The sequence below is a fragment of the Carcharhinus amblyrhynchos genome, chromosome 11 (genome assembly GCF_965287045.1).
Source record: "Carcharhinus amblyrhynchos chromosome 11, sCarAmb.v2.hapA, whole genome shotgun sequence".
In the NCBI taxonomy this organism is placed as follows: Eukaryota; Metazoa; Chordata; class Chondrichthyes; order Carcharhiniformes; family Carcharhinidae; genus Carcharhinus; species Carcharhinus amblyrhynchos.
This window is the reverse complement of record NC_137334.1, coordinates 44596241-44617157: the sequence shown is the minus strand read 5'-3', so window position 1 is coordinate 44617157 and position 20917 is coordinate 44596241. Positions and strand designations below refer to the sequence as shown.

General features: G+C 42.0%; 1 protein-coding gene across 1 annotated transcript in view; it reads right to left on the bottom strand.

Moving 5' to 3' along the window:
* Positions 1–20917, bottom strand: part of cirsr (corepressor of RBPJ and splicing regulator) — a 52597-nt gene that overhangs the window by 7780 nt on the left and 23900 nt on the right. The window contains exon 8 of the mRNA XM_080198970.1: positions 10150–10256. Coding sequence (XP_080055096.1) covers positions 10150–10256 — 107 coding nt within the window. The remainder of the gene's footprint in view (positions 1–10149; positions 10257–20917) is intronic.

Below are 20917 nucleotides of genomic sequence, written 5' to 3'. Positions count from 1 at the left end.
TCTGATTTTGTGCAGTTTAACATTCTTAGGTGATGGACACTGAAGTCCTTCCCACCCAGATTACATTTTGTACCTTTGCTATCTTCAGTCCTTCCTCCAAGTGGTGCTCAACATGCAGTAGCAGTGATTCATCAGTTGAGGGAGAGTGGTAGTTGGCAATCAGCAGGAGGTTTCCTTGCCATGTATTCTTTAAAGTTTAATTTTATATGTGACTGTGCAAGCAGAATATCATAATGCAGTTTGTGCCTAACCTGTGTGCAATCTTTATGATCAGTCTCTCCCATCTGTATATCACTGTGCCACCACCTCTGGTTGGTCTGTCCTGCCAGTGGAGCAGAACATAGAACACATAGGGATGTTGATGGAGGAAATCGAAGCATTGGCTGAAGGGTATGATTCTGTAAGTATGCCCATGTCACGCAGCTAATTTTGAAAGAATAAGGTAGAATTGCTAAAACTAATACTTTGTGCCAATTTTCAAAGTAAAAAAGGGAACAAGATACAAGGAACCTTTTTGACAGCAGAACTTATTGGACTTAACACAGGTTTAAAATAATGATAGGTGACAGCACCTCAGCATTGTACAGGCCAGTTTTCATTTTGCTCTGGAATGGAGAGCTGTATTAGGAGCAAGAGAGAATCTGGATCCAGGTGAATAATAATATGAACAGTGCAAGCTCCTTAACCAAAGATATTTAAGCACAGAGAATAAACAAATAGAGGCACGACTGAGGATAGTGTATTTAAGCTGTTGAATTAAATGCCAAATCGTGAATAGAAAGGGAAGAGAGAAATAAAGTAACAAATTTAAATTGAACTTTTTAAAATAATGTCCAATAGCAATTCAGCACCATTCATTAACAATTATCACATTAAATGAACTATTATTGTTATTATTAGACTTCACGTTCTGTGACAAGTTTATTGGGCAATTAATATGCAAATACAGTAACTTCATGAAACTTAAGGTGAGGTTAAGTGCAAGATCCCCTTTTGACATTACTAACAGCAGAATGATGCAAATCAGCTTCTAACTTGTCATGATCCACAATTTGCCAGGTGATTCGTCCCTTAACATATGCAACACTGACATACTGATATTTTTCTGCAAATTCTGGGCCAACGGAACTCAGAAAAGACAAATCTTTGGGACCTGATTATTCTCACCCTAGGGTTGCAAAAAATTGGTAAGAAAATTCCAGGTGCATTTTGCCAGAATAAGATCTCTGGATTTGGGAATTGTGTCTTTGAATTGGAAAACTAAATTTCAAACAGAAGGAAGTAGTCAGGCAATCACAGACCTGTCATTTTAACATCAGCTGTTTTACAAATTACTGGAATCTATCCATCAAAAGAGTGACGCTGCAACTGTGCAAATCTGAGCTGACAAAGAGTCAGCATGTATTATGAACATAATAAGAACATAAGAAATAGGAGCAGGAGTAGGCCATCTAGCCCTTTGAGCCTGCCCCGCCATTCAATAAGATCATGGCTGATCTGTCATGGTTCAGTTCCACATTCCCGCCTTCTCCCCATAACCCTTAATCCCCTCGCTTGTCAAAAACCCATCAACCCGCATCTTAAAAATATTTAGCGAGGCAGCCTCCACCACTTCAACAGGCAGAGAATTCCAGAGATTCACCACCCTTTGAGTGAAGAAGTTGCTCCTCAACTCCGTTCTAAACCCCCTTTATCTTGAGGCTGTGCCCCCTAGTCCTACTGTCCTTTCTGAGCGGGAAGAGTCTCTCCACCTCTATCCTATCCATCCCATTCATCATCTTATACGTCTCAATGAGATCTCCCCTCATTCTTCTAAACTCTAACGAGTACAAGCCTAGTTTATTCAGCCTCTCCTCATAGCTCAACCCCGGTATCAGCCTAGTAAACCTCCTCTGCACTCCCTCCAAGGCCAAAATATCCTTGCGTAAGTATGGCGACCAAAACTGCACACAGTACTCCAGCTGCGGCCTCACCAATGCCCTATACAGCCGCAGCAAGACCTCCCTACTTTTATATTCAATCCCCCTCGCTATGAAGGTCAGCATCCCATTAGCCTTCCTGACCACCTGCTGCACCTGCAGGCTGAGTTTTTGCGACTCATGCACAAGGACCCCGAGGTCCCTCTGCACCGTTGCCTGCTGCAGTTTTTCGCCACGTAAGTAATAGTCCTTCCTACCAAAGTGGACCACCTCGCACTTGCCAACATTAAATTCCATTTGCCAGTTCCTGGCCCATTCGCCCAGCCTATCTAGATCCTTCTGCAGACTCTCCACACCCTCCGTGCAATTTGCCGTTCCACCAATCTTGGTGTCATCAGCAAATTTCGACACCATACACTCGGTTCCCTCCTCCAGATCATCTATATAAATGGTAAATAGCTGAGGCCCCAGCACCGACCCCTGGGGCACTCCACTAGTCACCAACCACCAATCCGAATAGCACCCATTAACCCCCACTCTCTGCCTCCTATTTGACAACCAATCCTCTATCCACGCTAACACCCTACCCCCAACTCCTTACCTTCTGCAATAACCTCTTGTGAGGTACCTTGTCAAACGCCTTCTGAAAATCAAGACCGACCACATCCACCGGCTCTCCTCTATCCACCGCCCTAGACACATCCTCATAGAACTCCAATAAATTTGTCAGACACGACTTCCCCTTCACGAAACCGTGCTGCGTCTGCTCTATCAAGCAATTCCCCTCAAGATGCCTCGCTATTTCCTCCTTGATGACGGATTCTAACATTTTACCTACAACAGACGTTAAACTAACTGGCCTATAATTCCCTGCCTTTTGCCTGGCACCCTTCTTAAACAATGGCGTAACATTAGCCGCTTTCCAATCTTCCGGCACTTCCCCGGAATCCAGCGAAGTCTGGAAAATAACCAAGGCATCCACTATCACCTCCGCCATTTCTTTCAGAACCCTCGGATGCATTCCATCCGGTTCTGGTGACTTGTCCACAATCAGTCCCTCCGGTCTGTCGAGCACCGCCTCTCTAGTAACAATAATGTCATTGAGACCCTCCAGTCCTACCACCTTTCCATCGCTAACACCCGGCAAATTATTCACGTCTTCCTCCGAGAAGACCGAAACAAAAAAGTTATTCAAGACCTCAGCCATTTCCCCATCCCCTACCACTAAGTCCCCCCTCTCATCCTCTAAGGGTCCAACGTTCACCCTAGCCAGCCTCTTCCTTTTTATATATTTATAAAAACTCTTGCAATCCTTTTTTATATTAAGCGCTAACCCAGCTTCATAGTTTCTCCTACCCTTCTTTATCAACTTCTTTGTCAATCTTTGTTGACATTTAAACCTCTCCTAATCCTCTTCTCGCCCACTACTCTTAGCTACTCTAAACGCCTCCGCTTTTAATTTAACACTTTCCTTCACCTCCTTCGTTATCCACGGCTTATTACCTCTCCTCGAAGATTTGGTCATGTCTGATTAACTTAGCTGCTTTATAGAAGACCATCAATGAAGGAAGCATGGAGTTGTTTATGTATGTTACCTCTCTAGACTTCAAAAAAGCATTTGACAAGGTAGTGCACAAGTACTGCAAAACTGGAGTTATTATTTTGACATAGGTTGAAATTTGGTTGCACAGTAGAGATTGGGATGGAGGAAATATACTTGGATGAAGATAGAGAGAGTTGTGTATTCAATTCAGTTAGGGGGAACAGTAAATCATGTAGAGGGAGCAGCAAATTATAAAGGGTACATAGATTGATTCAGATGAGTGAACACAATGGCGGCAGATGGAGCTCAGTGTGGAGAAACAAGGTAATTAACATGTGGACCAAGAGAGACAATTGTTAATTGTCAATGAAACAAGAAACTGGAGAAGCAATATGATTTGTCTGACCAGTCACACACATCACTAAAAGCTAGTCACTGATACAAAACGTAATAAAAAGGCTTGGGACAAAGTTATGCTTCAACTGTACAAGAACCTTGATCAGACCCTATCTGCAGTATTGCATTTAGTTTTTGCTATCACTTCAAATGTCAAGATATATTGGCCTCAGAGGCACGAGATTACCAGAACAATTCTGCAGCTTATTGGGTTAAATTGAGGACAGATTGCATAAACTTGCATTATTTTCTCAAGTGTACTTAGTTCAAGGCTTATCTAACTGAACTCTTCAAACAGATTCAATAAAACAGAAACAGAAAAGATATTTCCTCTGGTATGGGAATCTAGAATGGAGGATGAAAACTTTAAAGCAAGGGCTAGCCGTTCAAGAGTGAAACCCGGGACATGTTTTGACACCAGGAGTAACAGAAATATGGAATTCTCTCCCACAAAAGGCTGAAGATGCTAGGTTAATGGAAACAATAAATATGGAGATTTACAGCTTTTTAGTAGGCACCGAGATCAAGAAATAGTAAGACAAGCTGGTGGGACAGATTAGTCAATTGAATGGCAAGACAGGGTTGGAGGAACTCAATGCGCTACTCCTGGCCCTACATAAAAAGCACCTTCAGATCAACACAACTGAAATGATTACCAGTTTCTACATTGTACAATTTGGCAAGACATCATCAACCTCTGGGTTAGCACAAAAGCCAGAGTAGCAGCTTTCAAAGGCAAAATTTCACATGTACATGGTGATCCCAACATCTTTGCTGGAACCTCTGGGAAAAGCAATTCTGTGCTCAAAACCTAGGAAATCTCAGCTGCAACCCCCAGTGAGCCTTGTGAAGCAGCTAGCATGGTTCTGAACAGAAGATGGCATAAGAATAATCCTTCCAGTGAGACTGGGTTTCATGCCAGAAGCTCAGAATTAACACATCAATCATATTAGCCATCAATAGCAATGCTGTTAAAATGTACCATGGGCAGAATTTTCCTTTTGTTTCTCTGGGCTGGATGGTGAATCCCCACCTTGGGTTACTCCGACAGTGGGGGCAAACAACGGGAAACCATGCTGACAGTGGTAGGACTGGAAGATCCCGTTGCCGGCCAATGGTGGGCTATCTCCGCAAAATATGGCGAAGGGTGGGGGGAAATCCCACTCCATGACTCTGAAGTTTTCTCACATAGCAAATTAAGTATCTTCACTAGCACGTCCAAAAATTAAATGCAGACTGACTATTATCCAACACTCTCAGGATGATGCGAGGTTAACAACAAGCAGGCAAGGCTGTGATTGCAATTTTTGCCCACCAGAACTGACAGGAAGCCTATATAAATTGAATATGACATCGCTCCCAAAATTAATGTTACAGCCATCTCAAGACACTGTGGATGGTTCTCAACTGTCTATGAAAGAGAGACAATGTTAAGTAATTTATATTTGTTTCGTGGCATTAGAAATAAGTATAGCTTTAATTTTAAGCTCAATTTGTGTTTCTGTTTTCACAGAATCAGTATGACACAGCAGGATTGTCCATTGTCTCTGGATTCTCTAAATGAGCAACATGACGTAATGCTATTCCGCTGTACCCTTGAATAATGTTTCTATTCAAATCATCATATAATGCCCCCTAGAATGCTTCAATTGAACCTGTCTCCACCACAACTCCAGGCAGAGCATTGCAGACCTCAACAACTTACGGTATTAAGTTTTTTCTCACATTACATTTGCTTCTTTTGCAAATCACTGTGTGCCTCCTAGTTCTTGATCCTTTTATGAGTGGGAACAAGTTCTCCCTATCTATTCCGTCCAGCCTACTCAGATCTTGAACATCTATATCGATCTCTTCCTTGGAGAGAAGACAGCTAACAGAAGTCTCAACCAGTAGAGACTAACTAGTGTCTTGTATAAGTTCAGCATAAGTTCATTGCTCTTCAACTCAATGTCTTTATTAATAAAAGCCCACAATACTACATGTTTTACTAACTGCTTTTTTCACTTGTCTTGTTACCTGCAATAATCAATGTACATATATACCCAGTTCCTTCTGTTCCTGCATCCTCTTAAGAATTTTACCCCATATTTGAGAATTTTACCTCAAAATTTATCACCTCACACTCCTCTGCATTGAACTTCATCTGCCACCTGTCTGTCCACTCCACCATTTTGTCTGTGTCCCTTTGAAGTTCTACACTGTCCTCTTCATAGTTTACAATACTTCCAAGTTTTGTATCAATGCAAAGTTTGAAATTGCTCCAAGCACATCAAGATCTAGACCTTTAGTCTTTAGATGAGATGAGATGAGATCTAGATGAGTGGAAAAGCGAATTGCGTGGAGGACGAGGAAAGTCTGCAGAGAGATCTGGATAGGCTGAGTGAGTGGGCGAGGACCTGGCAGATGGAGTATAATGTTAGCAAATGTGAGGTTATCCACTTTGGTAGAAATAATAGTAGGAGGGATTATTATTTAAAGGGTGAAAAGCTGCAGCATGCTACAGTGCAGAGGGACCTGGAGGTCCTTGTGCACGAATTGCAAAAACCCAGTCTGCAGGTGCAGCAGGTGATCAAGAAGGTGAATGGAACGTTGGCCTTTATAGCGAGGGGGATAGAATATAAAAGCAAGGAGGTCTTGCTGCAACTGTACAGGGCACTGGTGAGGCCGCAACTGGAGTACTGTGTGCAGTTTTGGTCCCCTTATTTGCGTAAGGATATATTGGCTTGGAGGGAGTACAGAGAAGGTTCACCAGGCTGATATCGGAGATGATGGGGGTTAGCTTATGAGGAGAGATTAAACAGACTGGGCCTGTACTCGTTGGAGTTTAGAAGGTTGAGGGGGGATCTTATAGAGACTTACCAGATATTGAAGGGGCTAGATAGGGTAGAGGTAGAGAGATTCTTTCCGCTTAGAAAGGAAAACAGAACTAGAGGGCACGGCCTCAAAATAAGGGGAGGGGCAGTTTAGAACTGAGCTGAGGGGGAACTTCTTCATTCAAAGGGTGGTCAATCTCTGCCCATTGAAGAGATGGAGGCCACCTCGTTGAATATATTTAAGTCACAGGTAGATAGGTTTCTGATAGACAGGGGAATTAAGGGTTATGGGGAGAAAGTGGGAAAATGGAACTGATCCACTTCAGATCAGCCATGATCTTATTGAATGGCTGGGCAGGCTCGAAGGGCTAGATGGCCTACTCCTTCTCCTATTTCTTATGTTCTTATCTTTAATATAGATCAGGAAAAGCAAGGGTCCCAATACTGACCCCTGGGGAACTACAAACCTTCCTCCAGGCTGAAAAATATCAATTGATCGTTACTCCCTGCTTCCTATCATCAGTCAATTTTGCATTTCACAACTCTGTTGTGTGTCACTGTACTGAATGCCTTCTGGAAGTCCATGTACACCACATCAACAGCGTTACCATCATTGACCCTTTATGTTACCTCCTCAAAAAACACCAGTGAGCGAGTTAAACAGTTTCCCCTTTAGAAATCCATGTTGGCTCTTCCTAGCCCACATTTGTCAATGTGACGACTAACAGTATCTTGAAAAATTGTTTCGAGAAGCTTGCCCATCTCGTCTGTAATTGCTGGGGTTATCCTCACAACCTTTTTTTGAACTAGGGTGTAAAATTTCTAATTTTTCAGTCCTCTGGCACCTAAGATTATGGCCAGAGCCCCTGCAATTTCAATCCTCACTTCCTGCAATATTTTTGGATGCATCTCATCTGGTCTTGGTGTTTTCTCAAATTTCAGTACCGACAGTTTATTTAACACTCGTTCGTTATCAATTCTGAACCCTTCTAGGGACAGAGTTTCCACATCTGTTACCCTGTCCCGGGCAGCATCGACTTCCTTGGTAAAGATGGGTACAAAGCATTCATATAATACCTCAGCCGTGTCACCAGCTTCCATGTGCAAATTCCCTTTTAGGTCCCTAATTGGTTCTACTCATTTTACCATCCTTTTACTAATTATATCCGTACAGGAGACTGTGGGATTCCCCTTCATGTTGGCTGCCAGTATTTTCTTATAACACCTCTTTGCTTCTCTAATTTGCTTCCTCTGAATCTTTTGTGTCCCCTTGGCTCTCAACTGTATTTTCTACCTGATACCCATCGTAAGCACACTTTTTCTTCCTTACCTTAATTTCTATCTTGTGTTAAGAAAGGGTTAGTAACTTCAGTTTGGTTCAGATGCCTGCATTATAATGGAGGGTTTTACGACTGTGATAACTCCTAGGACTTGCATTATAAATCACCAAGTGACCTCCCTTTTGGACTTGTAGAATACAAGCTCCCTGATAATTGGTATGCACTTACCAGATGGAGCTTGTATACTAAGCTCTGTACAAAGCAGGCCCTGAGTGGGTTCATTATCATACTGTCCCAGTTGGGACCTGGTTGTATTCACAACAAGCTTGTGGTTTTGCTTTACTTTACAGTGGAGTTATAACAACATTGAAGCAAACAGTGTTAGGCTGTTGCTTAACAACCAAGGGCCAACTTGAGACAGCAAGAGCTTTTGAGTCAGTTGTAAGCTAGTACCAGGTGCAGCTGGACACAGGACAATGAACTGCAGGGAACAGGCTTCCCAAAAGAAGAGAAACAAAATCCCCATGGGACAAAGAAATGTCTTGGGAAGACAGTTAAGTCAAAGAATAAAGGACTTGAATCTGAGAAAAATCACATTCAGGGAAATTGAAGAGCAGTGAAAGGTTTTGAATTAAAGAGAGTGGTGCATGGTGGAGGAGGACGAGGAGGAGGAGCACACACGACATGAAGATCCATTAATCTTGAGTGGGATTCTCCGGTTTTGGAGTGAGCATGGCCAGAGAATCCCACCCCAGATTTAAAGTCAGCTTGTAAAAAAAGCCAGACATCTGGGGTAACAAGAAGGTTGGTGTCTTCTAATTGCGGGCCTGCGAAGGAGTGGTGTTCTGTTGGAATGGCTGGGTACCCGAGAGCGCCTGTGGCAGTTGAAACTGGAATGCATGTGACCCAGAGGACAGGAATACCGAAAAGGAGAGGTTGAAACCCTGGAGATGGATGTTTGGTGAAGGCATCTGAGAGAAAGCATTGTGTTCAAGAAGATTCCAAAGTGTGTTTTAGAGAGTGCAGATTGGAAACCCTTGTGTGGGGGACAGTGTTCCAGTGAGACCAATTGGCTCAGAGTGTGACAAGCACCTCACCTGGTTTCAGAGTGGCACGTCTGACTACAGGTTGCCTATTAGTTTACATGGTCTGTGTATTTACCGAGAACATTAGAGTATAAGATTTTTAACTGGTGTTATCCTTACAAATCTATACATATATCTGTAAAAGTATAGCTAAGATGAACAGGATTGTGGAGGCTCAGTCATTAATATCTAAAAACCTATTGATTTCTGACTCAAAGACATCAAGAGGTATGGGGATAGTGCCGGAAAATAGTGTTGAGGTAGAAGATAAGCTGTGATCTAATTGAATGGCAGAGCAGGCTCAGTGCGGGGAATAGCCTATTCCTGCTCCCATTTCGTATGCTCCAGACTAGAAATAGGATAATGAAATTACATTATGAGTCCTCAATCTTATCAGTCTAATAACCAATCAATGTTTTGTTTATTCCTCTATATTATACACATTAGTTCTAACATCTGCAGAGAGGTGCCAGCCCAACCTTGCAGAATTAGGCACTGGGTACCAACAGCTGGAACCAAATTCAACTGTAAGAATATCTGCTTTTCTGTTGGTCACTTTTCAAGATGGGGGTTACCGGAAATATACAATGTTTACTTTTCAAAATGAAAGCTTTGAGTATTCCATTCCAAGTTTGGGAATCTCAGACCATTGGCTGCAATCCTTTGGCTACTGAGAAAAAGTGGTTTGATATAAATCATTCCTTTACTTCTCCTTAGGTCAAAATCATTTTGAGGATTTAGGGAGAAAGAGATGCAAGGATCCCACAGCTAGTTGAAAATATAGTAAAGCAGATTTTATTTTTATACTTACGATATAGAATGAAAATAGTTAAATTATAAGCAATCCTGCAGTTTTGTAGTTTGGAATAGAACATGAAGCAAAGGAAGACAAAAAATTAATAGTGGTCACCACAAGAACTTGCTGAGTTTTAATGTTTAAACAATGAAAAAAATTGCCTGACTAAATGTCTAAACAGTAAAGTAATTAACTTAACTTACTACAATTTCCATCAAACCCATTGTCAAAAGAACAGAAGTATCTAATCTCATTATTCAACTTAAAATGATTCTCTGCCAAAAATCAACCGTGTTAGTTTCAGAAATGCAGAATACCTGTGATGGGTCATTTGGAGCTGTATTTCTCCCCAACACATTCTGTTTCAGTGCAAATCCACTGTTTCTCATCTCTGCCATAAGCTCTGATGGGTGCATTGACGGACCTGTTTGAAAAGGGCATATTTTTTCAATGCTCATCAACATTTACTTACATTCGGGTTTTATTTCACAAATTTCACAATTTACTTTCATCTTTGTGGAAAAACTGCTTAGATAAATCAATTCAATAATCTTCTGTGCAAATGATTAGATATTATTCTATAACACAGCTGCTACAAAGCAAAGAATATCAACTAGCTGCATTTATCTGCAGCACAGCAGGAACACATGGCAAAACTTTAAAATATCAGAAGCATATATTGGGAAAGAGGTATCATTAAATTGTAACAAGTTGTAATGGACACAAATCTTTTCTCACTACCAAAACTGTTTATCTGTAATCTTGCAAAGTTATTGAATGAACAAAAAAGCAGCAAGTTGAATATGCAGGTGCAATGTCCATTTGTTACTTGCATTTATATCATTCCTGCAGTTGGCAAATGAAAATATATGATCAATGGTTATCAAACTTCGCAAGAAGATTGTAGCAGGGGTGATCAAAGTTTGACTAAAAACTTGCTCAACTCCCATCTTTTCAAAGAGAAAATACAACTGGAAAGACAAAACGAATTAGGAAGGAAATTCCAGAAAAATTCAGGTAATTTAAAACTTGATTATTAAATTGTAGAGGCAAGGGATGGGGTGGGGATGTGTACCAAAGTAAATTAATTTAGGGTTCACAAAAACAGGGAAAAATATTTCAGCAAAAAAAAAGCCCCAATTACCCAAATCAAAATAGATAATTTTAACGATATGTAGGCTGCAAAGATCATCAAGGTTGCACAAAGTCTAGTTCAGACCGACTGAAGCTTTATTAAAAAAAAATCATGGGGTCTGGATGTCGATGGCAAAGCCAGCATTTGTTGCCCATCCCTAATTGACTTTGAGGAGTTGTGGTGAGCCACCTTCTTGAATCACTGCAGTTCATCTGGTGCAGGTACGCTCTCAGTACTTGTGGAAAGAGAGTTCCAGGGGTTTGAAGGAATGGTGATATAGTTCCAAGTCAGAATCGTGTAAGACTTGGTGGGTGTTATGTACTGTGGCACTCCAGGCATATTCAAGATACTACAGACTTCATTAGGAACAAAAGGCATCCATTGATAAAGAAAAATGTAGTACAGAGGTTTGCCTTCAAGCAGCCTACCCCGTTGCTCCAATCTTTACATGCTTGCACATGGCTTCCCAATGTATTCTGTGCCAGAACGAACTCCACCCACTGGAGTGATCATGCATTCTCAGTTCCCATTGCTCCCTCAAGTCAAGGTGACACTTTTTTCTGAACTGTCTTAAAAAAACACCCCAATTGATTCCAGCCTTGGGTGACTGTGTGACATTTATGCATTCTCCCCTTGCCTGAATGGATTTCCTCTGGTTTCCTTCCACAGTCCAAAGATGTGCAGTTAGGTTGATGGGCAATTTAACATGACCACTTAGTGTCCCAAAATGTGTAGGTTAAGTGGATTAGGCCATGGTAAATGTGTAGGGTTACAGGGATAGGGCGGAGAGAGCTGAGTAATCTGCCCTGTTCAAGAGTCAGTGCAACTTGATAGCCAAACAACCACTTTCTGCACGATACGTAATCTATGATTCTACTACATTCCTCCTCTAATTTTTCTCAAAATTGATTTACTCAACCTCATATTTTAAATAAATATTATACACATAAGTTAAGACATTTATAAATCTCAAATTGTTCAATTATGAGATCCTGAGGCTTGCATTTAACATTACACCTCTACTAGAGCTGTCAATTATGCACAGTTCCAGTTACATTCTTGCATGGGACTCTTCCATACAGTTTTGCTGCCTTCCAAGTTCTGTCCTAGATTGTGCCCTTACCAAGGGCAACATACTTTACTCTGCAGATGGTGTCACTCTCCAATCCTCCGTTGATCGTTTTTTCTGTCAAGTATCTTGACAGGTACCTGCATGCAGGTACCATCATCACAATGCAACACAATCTAATGTCTTGACAGCTCATTCACAAATGTGGTCTATCACTAGTGAAAGAAATGGTAGTAGTATTTCTGGTACTTAGGTTGTGAGATAAAGATCCTTTTTCTAGTATTTTATTCTTTTTTAGTGACCATTTTATTATATTGGTTCTTATGCTTTTCTGTTAGTGTGACCATTTCAGCAATGTTCTGGCATGTAATTACAGTTTCTTCCTTTTGTTTGAATTGCTGATTCAGCTTCCGATGTTTTTTATTTCACAGGTTAATTCTTCTTTGCCAAGTTTCTCTTCTTCAATCTCTTTTTCACAACTTATTCCTATTTCTCTGGTTGCTTTTCCATAGAGTTCAGGTTGTTCTGCATTGTTTCCTGTAAGTGTGGCTCCTTTAACATTCCAACCTCAACTTCCAGATCTTTGCAAGAAATTTCCAGTCCGCTGACAACTTTCTTCAGTTTAGCAGACTTTTTTTTGAGCACATTGGAATTCTCTCTGCTGTAGTTCTTGTTTAAAGTCATCCAACTCTTTTCTCGTCACTCTTATCTCTCCTGATGTGGCTTGTCTGACTGATTACAGCTTTGTTATTGCTTAAACTTTCAAGGAACTTCTCATTGCAGTAGAAAACGATGGGAGCCAACTGCGTCTTGCTTGCTTTCCAGCTCTTCGCTTAGTTATTTTGGATCTTCTGTTGCCCTTCTGTGGCTTTTTTTTTGTTGTTGCCCTCCTTGTGGGATCTTTCAGTGCTCCACCCTCTCTCTCTCTCTCTCTCTCTCTCGAGGTTTTACAGTACTCCTTTCTCTGGAGTCTTTCACTGTATATTCTTGAGTCTGGTGTTACCTCTTCCTTGAAGTCTTAATTTCTTCCACAGAGGTCTTGTGTTGCTTATGGATCCCCTTATTTAGAGCTGTCCTCTATCTGGAGTCTTCTCTGATTTCCTGCCCCTTGCCCTTTGTTCCTTTTTGTGATTGTTGTACAAAATCTTGTACAACATTAAATGCATTACCGCTTTAGGACTGTCAATTCCCACTAATGTTTCTCTATTCCTCTCTCTGTGCTTTTTTGAGTTTTGGTGGGAAACTACAGCTGCTCCTTTTTGGACCCCTTTTTTCAGACTATTAACTGCTCTTTTTTTCTCCTGCTAGAAGATTTCCACAACAATTTCTATTTTTATTATTTATTTTGGGCTGGCTGGAGAGTCTGCTTTTCCTTCCTTCTCCCAATGCTGTTCTTTGTTAACTTCACTAGTAGTTGTTGTGCTTTCCAAGTGGGACCATTATCTCCTCTTAAAAAAACTTTCAAGTTTATTTTTTGTTTTAACAGGTAGAGGACTTCTGTTCCAGAACTGCCATCTTCACTGCCTGCATACTCTCAGTGTGGGGACCACTACCCAGACCTTGTGCAGGCTCTGTTCAGATGAGAAGATCTGTACATCTCAGCTTCTCATTTTCCCATGTTTCTGGGATAAGTTCTGTAACTCCGAGAGGCTTTTCTTCCCTTTTTAAGCCTCTGAACTTAACTGCAGCAAATTTCTGGCTTCCATCCAAATTTTTTATTTTTAAATTTGAACTGCAGCTTTCTTCTAGCTGGGCATATCTTTTTACTTTAAATACACCTATCCCTTTTCTCTTCAGCTCAAATTTTACTTCTCTTGCCCCTGAAAGCTAATCGCTTTTCATTTTAATTTTCTATATTTTTCCAAACCTCTTACTTGCCAGCCATACCAGGTTCGTTACTTTGTCTGCCCGAGGGCTTGGCACGACCTCAACAACTTTTTCTGAGGCTATTTCCCCAAAAATAGACACCCAGTATCTCTCTTTTCGAAGCTTCAATTAAACCGGGTACTCACAGTTAGACTGTGAAGTCAAAGTTTATCCAGCTTCTCACCAATATGTTGTGTAGAATGACACTCCAGGTGTCGAGAAGAGACTTCAGGCTTTGTTAGGAACAAAAGCTATTGATAAAGAGAAACTTGGTATAGGAGTTTGCAGTCTAAGCTGCCTTGGGGCAGCCTATCCAGCTGCTCCAGTCCTTATGTGCTCACTACACGGCCTCTTGATATATTCTGCCCCAGAGAAGACTCCACCCTCTGCGGTGATCACTCACTCTTGGTTCTCATTGGTCCTGCAAGTCAGGTGACCATCTTCTGCAGTACCGTTTTAAAGACCATAATCAGTACGGAGGGGAACTTGCAAGTGGTGATATTCCCAAGTGACTATTGCCCTTGTCCTTCTAGATTGCTGGTTTGGGAGGTGCTGTCAAATAAGTTGTATTGAGTACCTGCAGTGCGCCTAATATATGGTACTGACTGTGCATCAGTAGTGGAGAGAATGAACGTTTAAGTTGGTGGATGGGGTGCCAATCAAGTGGCTGTTTTGTTCTGGTGTTGAGCTTCACCACACGAAACCAGCAAGTGGAGAATATTCCACCACACTTCTGACTTGTAATTTGATGATAGTGGTTAAGTTTTAGGAGCCATGAGGTGAGTTACACATCTCAGAATTCCCAGCCTATGATCTGTTCTTGTTGGGAAAGTATTAATATGGCTGGTCTGGTTCAATTTCTAGCCAAATCCCATGAGGTTTACAGAGGGAGATTCAGTGATGGTAATAACCAAAGAGGGACCAGTAACAAGGGAACAATTTGTAGCAGGAGCTGAACACGAAGGTTATGTTTTTCCTGGTGTTTATTTAATGGTTGTGACCTTCCAGAATACACACACAGAAACTGAGCCCATGCCTGTGGACAATGGCATTGAGGAACATTAGAAACAGGACAGGCAATCATACAGCAGTTGAATAGGATTTTAGCTGACGCTGGGTTTTGACTATCTATCTTCAACCTGTCTATCTCAGCCTTAAATATATCCATTGATAGAGTATCAACAACCTTCCAAGTGAGAGAATGCCAAAGAATCACAACCCTTTGTGTGAAGAAATTTTTCTAACCTCTTATCCTGAAACTCTGTCCCCTTGTTCTAGATTCCCTGACCGGGGACAACAACTTCCTTCAATCTACCCTTTCAAGCCCCTTCATAATTTTGAATTCTTCAATTAGATCAATCATTCTTTCTCCAGATAATATGGACCAAATTTATTTAAGTGTGTAGATAACAGATGCAAAGGATAGATCTTTTCTGGATTCTGCAGTTTATTGCGTGGGAGTGGGAAAATAAGCTGTTTCTTGAGGGCACAATTTCACAAAATAAAACAGTAGAAAATAACTAGCAATAAGAAGAAAGGAGTAGATCAAAGCACTATACGAGCTAAATTGGATAACCCAAAAAATGTGAGTGGTGATCACAATGTACCATTGTCATACTGTCTGTTCATTAGCATGATTGCTGTGTATAGCTAGCATTAACTGTGCTATTCATTGGCTGCATACAGTAGTAGGGGCTCAAAATCTCAACCTGCAAGCACTACATAGAAAATCTGCGCTGCTCAAAGCTAACCTGCACCTCCTAAAAGGGAGGCACTGTAGCACGCATGAGGTGTTGTGCAGGAATTGAATTTAAGCTGCCAAACAGTAAATAAAAGGACACAACATGGGAGAGAATAGCCTCTAAGATTTTGGATGCTGCATTGCAAGTGTTGGTAGAGGAGGTGGAAAGAAAATGTCCTGAATTCACAAGGGGTCAGGAGATCCTCCAGGTACATGGTCAAAAGACAGTGGAAGCAGATAGCTTTGGAAATCAAAACCGGCAGCAAATCCCTGAGGAAGTTCAATGACCTCAAATGAATAGTCAAGGCCAGTGCGCCTAATATATGGTACTGACTGTGCATCAGTAGTGGAGAGAATGAATGTTTAAATTGGTGGTTGGGGTGCCCACCAAGTGGCTGTTTTGTTCTGGTGTTGATGGCATTTCCAATTGCCATATCCTACCAGCTGCACCTCTAGCTTCAGCCATTGCTCAGTTCAACACATCCTATTACTCACCTACCAACAGTCTCTTATCAATCAAGACTTGTATCTAACACCCACACCCACTGAGCACTACTGCAAGCCCCACACCCACAGTTCATAAGTTGCACATCAATAGAATCAATACATAATGAAATGGAAAACAGAAGGAACTTTATAAATAGAATATAGTCCCAAGAGAATATAAAGCACACACCACACAGAGTTTGGGAAGACAGAATGATATTGTGATCACCTATGGTCAAAGTGATTAATATAGCTTCATCCTTGAAGATTCAGTTTTTATGGAGGAGGACAGGTGTGCCATCCCAATAGTAACAGAAAATGCAGAGGTTACAGAAAGGGAAGAACTCCATTTCTCGGGTAAAAGTACTGAGCAATTTACATGAGTTCTTTGAAGATGAAATAAGCAAGGCAGATAATGGTGATCATGTATATCTGGACTTCCAGAAGGCATTTGATAAGATGCCACACAAAAGGTTAATACAAGGTTAGCTCATATGGGATTAGAGATAATTGATAGATAGCGGATTGGCTAACCAGCAGAATGATGTGGAGATGCTGGCGTTGGATTGGGGTGAGCACAGTAAGAAGTCTCACAACATCAGGTTAAAGTCCAACAGGTTTATTTGGCAGCACTAAGTTTTGAAGTCTCAAGCTCCTTCATCAGGTGAGTGAGGACTTGTGTTCACAAACAGGGCACATAAAGACACAGGCTCAATTTACAAGATAATGGTTGGAATGCGAGTCTTTATAGGTAATCAAGTCTTAAAGGTACAGATAATGTGAGTGGAGAGAGGGCCAAGCATAGGTTAAAAGAGGTACATATCGTCCCCCGCCAGGACAGTTAGTGAGATTTTGCAAGCCCAGGCAAGTCGTGGGGGTACAGATAGATTGACATGAACCCAAGATCCCGGTTGAGGCAGTCCTCACGTGTGGAACTTGGCTATCAATTTCTGCTCAGCGATTGAGTTGTCGTGAAGGCTGCCTTGGAGAACACTTACCTGAAGGTCAACGGCTGAATGTCCGTAACTGCTGAAGTGTCCCCCGACTGGAAGGGAACACTCTTGCTTGGTGACTGTCGAGTGGTGTTCATTCATTCATTGTCGTAGCGTCTGCATGATCTCCCTAATATACCATGCCTCAGGACATCCTTTCCTGCAACGTATCAGGTAGACAATGTTGGCTGAGTTGCAAGAGTATGTACCTGGCAGATGGTGTTCTCACGTGAGATGATGGCATCTGTGTCGATGTGTCAGCATGTCTTGCAGAGATTGCTGTGGCAGGGTTGTGTGGTGTCGTGGTCACTGTTCTCCTGAAGTCTGGGTAGGTTGCTGCGGACAATACTGTTTACCATTTACACAGATGATCTGGAGGAGGGGGCTGAGTGTAGGGTGACAAAATTTGCTGATGACACGAAGATGTGTGGAAGAGCAAATTGCATGGAAGGCACGGAAAGTCTGCAGAGAGATCTGGAATAGGCTGAGTGAGTGGGCGAGGACCTGGCAGATGGAGTACAACGTTAGCAAATGTGAGGTTATCCACTTTGGTAGAAATAATAGTAGGAGGGATTATTATTTAAAGGGTGAAAAGCTGCAGCGTGCTACAGTGCAGAGGGACCTGGAGGTCCTTGTGCATGAATCGCAAAAACCCAGTCTGCAGATGCAGCAGGTGATCAAGGTGAATAGAACGTTGGCCTTTATAGCGAGGGGGATAGAATATAAAAGCAAGGAGGTCTTGCTGCAACTGTACAGGGCACTGGTGAGGCCGCAACTGAAGTACTGTGTGCAGTTTTGGTCGCCGCATTTGCAAAAGGATATATTGGCCTTGGAGGGAGTGCAGAGAAGGTTCACTAGGCTGATACAGGAGATGAGGGGGTTAGCCTGTGAGGAGAGATTGAATAGACTGAGTCTGTACTCGGAGTTTAGAAGGCTGAGGGGGGATCTTATAGAGACATATAAGATAAATGAAGGGGCTAGATAGGGTAGAGGTAGAGAGATTCTTCCTGCTTAGAAAGGATAGCAGAAATAGAGGACACAGCCTCAAAACAAGGGGGGGGCCAGTTGAGATTGGAGTTGAGGAGGAACTTCTTCACTCAAAAGGGTGGTGAGTCTCTGAAATTCTCTGCCCATTGAAGTGGTGGAGCCTACCCCGTTGAATATATTTAAGTCACAGGTAGATAGATTTCTGATAGACAAGGGAATTAAGGGTTATGGGGAGAAAGTGGGAAAGTGGAACTAATCCACTTCAGATCAGCCATGATCTTAATGAATGGTGGGGCAGGCTCAAAGGGCTAGATGGCCTACTCCTGCTCCTATTTCTTATGTTCAATGGTCTGTTTGAGGTTGTGCGGTTGTTTGAAGGTAAGAATTGGAGGTGTGGGGATGGCCTTGGCAAGATGTTCGTCTTCATTGATGATGTGTTGAAGGCTCTGGAGAAAACGTCATAGCCTCTCCGCTTGCGGAGGTACTGGATGACAAAGGGTACTCTGTCCACCGTATCCCATGTTTGTCTTCTGAGAAGGTCAGTGCAGTTTTTCGCTGTGGCACGTTGGAACTGTCTATTAATGAGTTGAGCATCATATCCTGTTTCTGTGAGGGCATCTTTCAGCGTCTGTAGGTGTCTGATCCTCCTCATCTGAGCAGGTCCTGTGTATACGCTTTGAGAAGCATATCCCAAAAGAGATGGCTTCTTTAACATGTTTAGAGTAGAAGCTGTAGAAGTGGAGCATTGTGAGGTTATCCGTGGGCTTGCGGTATAGTGAAGTGCTTAGGTGACTATCCTTGATGGAGATGCGTGTGTCCAAGAATGCAACCAATTCCAGAGAGTTGTCCATGGTGAGTCTGATGGTGGGATGGAACTTGTTGATGTCATCACATAGTTGTTTCAATGATTGTTTGCCATGAATCCAAAGAAAGAAAATGTCATTGATGTATCCAGTGTATAGCATCGGTTGAAGGTCCTGTGCAGTGAAGAGATCTTGTTCAAACCTACGCATAAAGATGTTGGCATATTGAGGTGCGAATTTGGTCAACGCAGCCAACATTGTCTACCTGATACACTGCAAGAAAAGATATTGCGAGGCATGGTACATTGGGAAGACCATGCAGATGCTATGACAACGAGCAAATGAACACTGTTCAACAATCACAGGCAGGCAAATTCCCTTCCAGTCGGGGAACACTTCAGCAGTCATGAGCATTCAATCTCTGATCTTCAGGTAAGCATTCTCCAAGGCATCCTTCGTGTCACAACAATGGAGAATCACTGAGCAGAAACTGATAGCCAAGTTCTACACACGAGGATAGCCTCAACCGGGATCTTGGGTTCACGAAACACTATCCCACGACTTGCCTGGGCTTGCAAAATCTCACTAACTGTCCTGGCTGGAGACAATACACATCTCTTTAATCTGTGCTTGGCCCTCTCTCCACTCACATTGTCTGTACCTTTAAGACTTGATTACCTGTAAAGACTCGCATTCCAACCATTATCTTGAAAATTGAGTTTGTGTCTTTATATGCCCTGTTTGTGAACATAAGTCCTCGCTCACCTGATGAAGGAGTTTGAGACTCCAAAAGCTAGTGCTGCCAAATAAACCTGTTGACGTTAACCTGGTGTTGTGAGGTTTCTTACTGTGCTAATCAACAGAAAAGAGAGATTCAGGATAAATGGGTCTTTTTGGGTTGGCAAGATGCAACTAGTGAGGTACCACAGGGTTCAGTTCTTGGGTCACAACCATTTACAACCTATATTAATGACTTGGATGTAGGTACCATCGCCAAATTTGCAGATGACACTAAATGGGTGGGATAGTAAGTTGTAATGAGGCACTAAGAAATTTTCAAATAAATGTGGATAGATAAGGAAATGGGGCACAATTTGGCAGATGGAGTATATTGTAGGTAAGTGTGACGTTATCCATTTCAGTAGGAAAAATAAGAGTAAATTATTCAAATGGAGAGCAACTTCAGTGATTTGGTGCAGAGGGATCTGGTGTCCTCATGCATGAACTGCAGAAAACTAGTATGCAGTTACAGCAGGTAATAAGGATTTTGGCATTTATTACTAAATGAAATAGAATATAAAAGTAGTGAAGTGCTGCTGCTACTGTACAAAGCATTAGTGAGACTGCACATAGAATATTGCGTACAGTTTTCGAACCCTTAGTCGAGGAAGGATGTAGTGCATTAGAGGCAGTTCAGAAGTGTTTCATCAGGTTGATTCCAGAGATGAGGGGTTTGTCTCACGAAGAGAGATTGGGTAGTTTAGGCGTATGCTCCTGACAGTATAAAAGAATGAGAGGAGATCTAATTGAGATGTACTGACAAAGTAGATGTGGAGAGGATGTTCCCTCTTGTAGGGCCATCTAGAACAAGAGGTCATAGCTTTAGGATAAGAGTGGGTGGGCAGGGGGTCAGATTTAAAACAGCGATGAGGAGAAATGACTTATTTCAAACGATCATGAGTCTGTGTAATTCACAACCTCACAGTGAATGCTGGGCCTCTGAGTAAATTTAGGAAGAGGTGGATAGATTTTTAATTAGTAAGGGTTTGATGGGCAATTGTGAATGGGCAGGAAAGTGGAGTTGAGGTTGAGATATGATCAGCCATGATCATATTAAGTAGTGGAGTAGGCTCAGGGACTGAATTACCCCTAGTTCTTATGATTCTTATGAAAAGAAAGTAACTGGTTCCTCCTCCTGTCATTGTTGCTCCTACAACCTCAGACTCTGTCTCTTGAGGAACAGCAAAAGCAGGTTGAGCAAATTCACAAGCCATGTAATGCCCAGT